Here is an 8752-nt window from a genome sequence, read left to right on the forward strand (position 1 = left end):
ATTAAATTTGGACATTTTAAAACTAAGAGGTTTTATATTACAGAACCAGAGCAAGTTTCAAGTGGATTGGCATGGCATAAAAATGGTTAATTGTGCATAAATATGCTGGAGTGCTGAAAAGTTTGTGGTTTTAAGGGTATAATGAAAAGCCTGGATGGTGGCCTAACCTTCCGAGGGCCTAGAAAAACTGAAGGACCACTGTAATAAGTGTGTGAATCTGAGAGGGGGGGGGGGTATGTTGAATAAAATCATAATTAACTGATCCTTTTGTATTTTCTTTTACTCAAAGCCAGGAACTTTTCAGCACCCCTTAGTATGCAGTAATATAACAGAAACAAGTTCCTACCGATAAGCTTGCATAAGGACTGCAGGACCAAGATATTTGTCAGAGTTCCACCAGTAACTGGGGCAGGAGGTACTGCAGCAGGCACACAATATACATTCATAAAGACCATCCTGAAAAAGAAAACACAATTCACCATATTGGAATATGCAAATGACATAAACACAGTTTTATTTGAATCTCTTAAACAGACACAAGATCAGTTTTATAAAGAAAAGATGGGGTACATAGTCTACTGAGTCTACCCTAAAATATTGCTGGTATTTTATTTGTAACAAAGATTTATTCAAGATGAACCATGTGTTGAGGGATCAAAGACCAGTCATCGGTAGTTGCCACCATAAAGTGGAAGGGACACTCAATAAACATTGTTGGTTGGACAAGATCAACAAGTACTAAGGTAGCAAAACTGGCATACTACCTTCTGATCCTGCCTGAATGAACTTCCTCCTCTCAGACCTCCCCACTCCATCTTCTCTTCAACCTATTCCTTGAATTACTGCCACCTCTCAAAGACCACTTCATCACTGAACTATATCCAGATCACCACTGGAACTATATTTGGAATACCACAATTAACCTACTTAGATTACCACCTTCCTAGATCTTAACCTTGGATTGCTGTTGATTTTTATCTTCAATATCAGATGTCAAAGTAACACTAACGAGGTTGAGAAAGACATGAGCATCATAACATCTCAGAACATTTGTACATTCTAGAAAAACAACATAGGAGTAAAGATGAAGTACTGACTTCTCCGTACAGGTTCATAAACCAGGAACTTATCTTGGTTTCTCAGTAATGGAGAATACAAGAACCTACTGAGCCAACCCATCACAAGATTAACTCCTCTCCACCCAGCTGTTGCGGCTACAAGTTTTCAGCTGAGTGAACTGTAGCAACATGAAAGGAAGTGACTTGCTCAAGAACACAACGGCCTATCCATTCATCCATTTTCTCTACCCATCATTCCTGGGAGTAGAGCCTTTAGGCACTTTCTTCTCCATAGAGTCCTATCAGAAGTAACAATCATGAAACTTTTTGGTTGGATTCCCAAGCATGACTAACAGATGCTATGCAGATTATCCCACCACTTTGTTCTTGGTCTACCCCTAAGTCTTCTGTCAGTCGTGGAGGTACAGTTCCTCAGGCACCTCCTCCTCCACAGAGTCCTTTCAGAAGCAACCATAATTACATCTTCTGGTTGGATTCCCAAGCAAGACCAATTGAGACTAGGGATAACATCCAACTACTTTATTCTTGGTCTACCCTCAAGGTTTCCTGTCAGTCATGGAGGTAGAGTTCCTCAGGCACCTCCTCCTCTACAGAGTCCTATCAGAAGCAACCTTCATTACACTTTCCTGCTAGATTCCTCAAGTGTGACCAACTGAGACTATAGATGTTATGCAACCATTTCGTTCTTGGTCTACTCCTAGGTCTCCTGCTGCCAGGCTTTGCATGAAGAATATGTCTTGCAATTCTTTCCTGTGACCCTCTAATCACATGTTCGTAGGACCAGAGCTGTGACCTCTCAATGTGAAGCAGTGGCTCAGCTTGAAGAGACCCTCCACTGATCTCTCAGCTATGCACCCTATTGATTACTGTTACTCCAGAGACCCTTCAAACCTATGACTTCATGACTGTGAACTCAACACCCAAACCACTGGGTCACACGTCTTCAATAGCAACAGTAAACCAGTTTTATATTTTCATTAATGCTTTGGAAAAAAAGTATGAACATCACAATAATCTCAGGAAACTACATCTTTTACTCATGTGATTATTAATACTAAAAAGTCAAAATTGAACCCATAAAAGTGTATCCACTTATGTATCCCAGTGACTAAAACTTCTTAGAAGTCTCATCAATCTTGCTTAATCATTTAACAATATACTTTCGAGTATTGTTTGGCCGTTTAAGAATTTATCTAAAAGCCTTGCCAGTTAGTTCTGCTTGGTCTGTAAATAGACTTCAAAGACTTACCAATTTTAATGTGTTTTAGAATATACAAGCCTTACCAATTTTGCTCTATCCCGCACAGACTGAAGGTACTGTTCCTTGCCAATATCTTCTTCCTTAATATCTTTCTTCTTCAAGTATGGTTCAATAGAAGCATACTGGGCATAAAAGTTGTTCATATCCTGAAGAGAAACAATAGAATATCTCAGTATAACACATAGATCACTGGAGGGAGAGTGAGAATTAAACCCTCCTGGTTATTATTCTAAAGATACTCATAATAAAAAGACATCATACTTTCATACCTCTCAATACTACTACATACCACTTAGTTGAGGAACCTTGTCTTATGGGTGTTAGGTGATCTCAACAGCTCTGGTGCCACAAAGAAAAAAAAAAGCACCCTATACACTCTGTTGGCATTATGAAGGGCATCCAGCCATAAAAACTATGCCAAAACTGACATAGGAGCTCAGAACAGCCTTCTGGCTTGTCAGTTCATGCACAAACCATCCAACCCATACCAGCATGGTTAAAACATTAAATGATGATGATGTTACTTTTTAGGGAGATTCAGTTCCATGTATGTAATCGTTGTAGTAAAAACAAACTTTGCTATTCTTAGTAGACATTTTCAATACATCTCCTGATGTATTTTATTATAAACACACAGCCATAAACATTTATTTATCTATATATCAAAGGGATTGTGTTATAACATTATTCCACATATACAAAAACAGCCATACCAACAATCCAACATACTTCCATCATTAGCTGCCCCATGGATATCATTATGGTTTCAACACCTGGGAAGTACCATTCAATCCGACAGTGTCAACAGCACTAAAAGAAGTGCTGTTTGGGAACAAACATACCAAAAAACAAAACACACAACTTTCAAACACATTTACCCTATGCACAACAGTATTCAATCAAATATAGGCAGGATTAAACACTGACTTTAAAATTAAACTACAAGAAATACACAAATCTATTATGTAAATCCCTCTACCATACTTTAGTCTTTCAAGACCTGGCATAAAACCACCTCCCCTTCTCAAATACTCTCCCTACTTTGCTTTGTTTTTTTTTTTATCCCTTTCCTTTTTATTTTTCTGCCTTACCTAACCCTAACTTACTTGGCAATCTCACTGTGCCAGTGTCATGTAAAAAAAAGACACTCAGCACACACTGTAAAGTGGCCAGCATTAGGAAGGGCACCCATATGTTAATAAATACATGGCCATAAACATTTATCTGTAAGGCCCAAAGGAGATTTAAATATTATTCCTTGCTGATCTTATTAAACACATATAACCTTTAACAATTATCCTATAATATGAAAAGGATAAAGTTCCTGAATCATATAGACTCATAGTGATGGTTTCCATGGGGAAACTGGGAAACCATCGCTGGATGGGATGCTGGTCCACCGCAGGAATACTCATTTTATTTTTGCTAGCAGAGTGAACTGGAGCAATGTGAAATGAAGTGTTTTGCTTAAGAACACAACACATCACCCGGTGCAGGAATTGAAACGCCCTAACCATTAAGCCACACAGCTCCACATCCAACAAGATATTTATTCGTATATGTAAGGTCTAAATGACATCTAAATATTGTTAACTAGAATTAACTAGTGCTTGTCTTTAGGATTGTTTCCAACATCCTACACTGTTGTCCTCATCAACTTCTGATTTCCATGCTGGCATGAGCTGGACATTTCATCATGGTCCAAATCAGTAGCAGTACTGCTCTTCTAGAAGGGTTGGCTGGCTTAGGGACACTATGTCTCATGTATCATTTTTGGCATGGCTATGAGGTACGAAGTTTGCCTCCTAACCACATAGTTCTGGGACTCTAGGGCTCTGGGCTCAGTCCTACTGCATGGCACCTTAGGCAGGTGTCTTCTACTATAGCCCCAGGCTGACCAAAGCCTTGTGAGTGGAGTTGGTAGACAAAAACTGAAAAATGACCGTTGTGTATGTTGGTGTGCATGTGCTCCTGCCTCTTGGCCTTGACATCATGATGGTTACTCACGTTTAGGAGAAAGACAGTGATGATATTTCAAATGTTTACACTATATACATTGACTTGTATGCTAGAAAATATGGTAAATAAGCATTACATTTCACGGTGTAATCTGAATGCTAAAGAGTTATATAAACATTTTGTTTTAAACAACAAAAACATTGAATTCAAAAACTGCCACTTACAGGCACAAGGTCCTTAATCACATACATGTGAGGTAGAGGGTAAATCTTGGTGGGCTTCGATAAATTACCATCAATTTTACTGGAAAATAGAAAAGGGATAAAGAAAATTGAGATGTCAAACAGATTGAAAAAAAAAAAAGGAGACTAACCTGACATAGTCAACATTTGAAGAAAAAGAGAATCTTTCATTATCTGTTGCTTGTTTCTATTTAAAAGTTTAATTAACATAAACGACAACCTAGAAGAGATATTTAAGGGTGCCAGTGACACGTAAAAGCGACCTGTGGCAGTGACACATAAAAAGCACCCACTACACTCTCGGAGTGGTTGGCATTAGGAAGGGCATCCAGCTGTAGAAACCAAGCCAAAATCAGATGAGCCTGGTACGGCTTACCAGTTCCAGTCAAACCGTCTGACCCATGCCAGTAGGGGAAATGGACACTAAATGATGATGATGATGATGATGAAGTAAGTCAATTACATTGATACTAGTGCTCATTTTACCGATCTTGAAAGGATGAAAGACTAAGTCGACATTAGCAGGATTTGAACGCAATAAATACATCTAGAGCAAAAATTTTTAATGGACCTATAAAATAATACTGTGGATCTCCAGTTTACTATTTTGCTTGTGTGGATCCCTAAAATTTTGTATGGATCTCAAAAGGTTATAAGGACCCTGGTTGAGAACCACTGCTCTCTACAGTCTCCTTCTCCCAAACATCACAGCCTTGAGAAGAGGGAGAGAGAGAGAGGAAGTGTGTGTGTGTGTGTGTGTGTGTGTGAGATGTATACATCAAATAGATTGTTCAAGTTATATATTAAGAATTTCAAGTTACTCACCAGATACATGCCAAGGTGTTCACACCACCGATATTCATGGCACAAGAGCCACAGATGCCTTCACGACAAGACCGCCGAAATGTTAAAGTGGGGTCATCCTCATTCTTTATCTTGATCAAGGCATCAAGGACCATGGGCCCACATCTGTAAACCAGAATAAATGACAATGATTCTTTTATATTTTGGTACAAGGGCAGCAATTTTAGGGGGAAGGGGGAAGTTGATTACACTGACACCCACCCCCCGCCAATACTCAACTGGTATTTATTTTATTGAACCTCCCCCCACCAAAGTATGAAAGGCCAAGTCAACCTCAGCAGTATTCAACTTTGCCTTTCATCCTTTTGGTTTGACAGCATCTAATGGGTCTGAGGACTGCATCATATTCCAGCGACTGTTTTGGCAGGTTTTCTACAGCACAAGGCTTTGGTCTGCCCAGGGCTATAGCAGAAGATACTTGCCCAAGATGCCATGCATTGGGACTGAACCCAAATCCATGTGCTTGGGAAGCAAACTTCTTACCACACAGCCTTTTCCATGCTGGCATGGGTTAGACAAAACTAGTTGAAATAGATTTTCTATCACTGGACACTCCTGCTGTCACCAATCCTTAACTGTTTTGCTGGAAAGATATTTTCTCATTCCAATGGTCTTTACATGTCATAAGTTGAAACTAAAGGACTTTTGCTTACTGGGGATCATAAAGAAATATACTTTTTATTTTAAGTCCCACAGACAGCCTTTGACTTTTACTATTGTAAAGGGGTTTTCAATCCAGTATTTGACAAGTCCCTTAACCCCTTGAGGGTTGTTGGGAGCGCTATAGCCACGCAGTATATCTAGGCCAAGAAAGCCTGGTGGAACCCATCCCTCTCCAGGCTAAACTCATTTCTACTGCTGAGTGGACTGGAGCAGTATGAAATGAAGTGCTTTGCTCAAGAAGACAACACATTGCCCGGTCCAGGGATCAAAACCACAATCTTATGATCAAGAGTCCAACACCCTAACCACTAAACCACATACCTCCACCTCCGGTATTTATATACAATTAATTATAGCTTTATATGCTCCAAGAGCCACTGTTCTAAAAGAAAAAAATTCACTTGTTTTCTTTTATATTTGCTCAGACAGTGTTAATAAGCACACACACATCTATTGTGTTTTACTGACAACACAATGATAGAGTGTATGTGTGTGGGAGGACACATAATACAAAAAGTGACTGGGGTGGGTGAAGATTCATATATTAAACTGTAAATAGGTGCAGGAGGAGTTGTGTGGTAAGTAGCTTGCTTACCAACCACATGGTTCCAGGTTCAGTCCCACTGCGTGGCACCTTGGGCAAGTGTCTTCTACTATAGCCTCGGGCTAACCAAAGCCTTGTGAGTGGATTTGGTAGACAGAAACTGAAAGAAGCCCGTTGTATATATGTATATATATATATATATGTATGTGTGTTTGTGTGTCTGTATTTGCTGGTGTGTTTACATCCCCGTAACTTAGCGGTTCGGCAAAAGAGACTGATAGAATAAGTACTAGGCTTACAAAGAATAAGTACTAGGCTTACAAAGAATAAGTCCTAGGGTTGATTTGCTCGACTAAAGGCGGTGCTCCAGCATGGCCACAGTCAAATGACTGAAACAAGTAAAAGAGAGTTACCTGTTTAAGTCAATTTCATAGCTTTGCATCCGTGGTTTATCTCCCTGCTTGTCTGGATCCTAGAGAAGAGAGAACAAAGTAATTAGTGTAACTGGTAACACTTCACTGATTAGGGAGCAAAAGAGATCAAAAAGAGTACCCATCAGTAATATTCCCTGTCCCATCCCATCTTCTTCGCTCACTATTCCTGAGAGAGTTGTGGGGTTAGAGTCTTCAGGCACCTCCTCCATAGGGTCCTATCAGAAGCAAGTGTGACTAACTGAGGTTATGGTTATTATCCGACCATCTATCCGTAGGTATTCTATCAGTCGTGGCCATAGAATCCTCAGGAAGCTCCTCCATAGGGTCCTTGCTGAAGTGACTGCCATTACACTTTCCTGTAGGGTTCCCAAGCATAACCAACTGAAACGATGGATATTAGGCACCCATGACAGTGACACATAAAAGGCACCTGCTACACTCTTGGAGTGGTTGGCATTAGGAAAGGGATCCAGCTGTAGAAACCAAGCTCAAATCAGACGAGCCTGGTACAGCTTTCCAGTCAAACTGTCCAACCCATGCCAGAATGGAAAACGGACACTAAATGATGACGATGATTATGATCTCATTCTTGGTCTACCACTGGGTCTCTTGCTGGTTGAGTCAACTTGAGGAATTCATCTTGTGATTCTTCCTTGCAACATTCTAATCACATGTCAGTCACACCGGAGCTGTGATTTTTCAATGCAGAGAAGTAGCAGCTCAACTATTAGAGATACCCTGATCTCCAAGCTATGCACACTGTCGATTAATGGTACCCTAGAGATTCTTCACAGGAATTCCATTTAAAGTGCTTCTATTCACAATCGTACATATCTTAAACTACATTTAGTATGCAATTACAAACACTGTACCTTATAAAAACCGAGTCACTGCATTTCTGACAGGTGCTGGTGGCATGTAAAAAGCACCATTTGAGCATAGTCGATGCCAGTGCCACCTGACTGGCTTTCTTGCTGGTGGCACGTAAAAAGCACCATTCAAGTACGGTTGATGCCAGTGCCGCCTGACTGGCTTCCGTGCTGGTGGCACAGAAAAAGCACCCACTACACTCTTGGAGTGGTTGGCATTAGGAAGGGCATCCAGCAGTAGAAATCTTGCCAGATCAGATTGGAGCCTGGCGCAGCGTCTCAAACTATCCAACCCATGCCAGCATGGAGGCGAACATTAAACGATGATGATGATTGTCTATACAACCCAGTCAGATGAATCTCACAGAGAATACTTTCATTCATACATGCATATGCATTGACAGAATCGTTAATGTTGTACAAAATAACTTGTAGTATTTTCACCATCAGCTAAAGCGTTGAGTTCAAATGCTACCAAAGTTAAGTTAGCCTGTCATCCTTTCAAGGAAAATAATATAAAATAACACTTGAATTATTGGTATATTTTATGACTTCCCCCACCCCACCACCTTCCAAATTTGCTTTGTGCCTATGCGTATTATATGTACACACAGATTATATACTCTTTTACTTTTTTACTTGTTTCAGTCTTTTGACTGTGGCCATGCTGGAGCACCGCCTTTTAGTCGAGCAAATCGACCCCAGGACTTATTCTTTGTAAGCCTAGTACTTATTCTATCGGTCTCTTTTGCCGAACCGCTAAGTTACGGGGACATAAACACACCAGCATCGGTTGTCAAGCGATGTTGGGGGGACAAACACAGACACACAAACACA

General features: G+C 40.2%; 1 protein-coding gene across 1 annotated transcript in view; it reads right to left on the reverse strand.

Moving 5' to 3' along the window:
- Window positions 1-8752, reverse strand: part of LOC106881280 (succinate dehydrogenase [ubiquinone] iron-sulfur subunit, mitochondrial) — a 22060-nt gene that overhangs the window by 2946 nt on the left and 10362 nt on the right. Inside the window, exons 3-7 of the mRNA XM_014931609.2 lie at window positions 7026-7084; window positions 5367-5510; window positions 4524-4602; window positions 2364-2486; window positions 347-456 (exon numbers count right to left, since the gene is read on the reverse strand). Of these exons, the coding sequence (XP_014787095.1) occupies window positions 347-456; window positions 2364-2486; window positions 4524-4602; window positions 5367-5510; window positions 7026-7084 (515 nt within the window). The remainder of the gene's footprint in view (window positions 1-346; window positions 457-2363; window positions 2487-4523; window positions 4603-5366; window positions 5511-7025; window positions 7085-8752) is intronic.

The sequence above is a fragment of the Octopus bimaculoides genome, chromosome 23, assembly GCF_001194135.2.
Source record: "Octopus bimaculoides isolate UCB-OBI-ISO-001 chromosome 23, ASM119413v2, whole genome shotgun sequence".
Taxonomy (NCBI): Eukaryota; Metazoa; Mollusca; class Cephalopoda; order Octopoda; family Octopodidae; genus Octopus; species Octopus bimaculoides.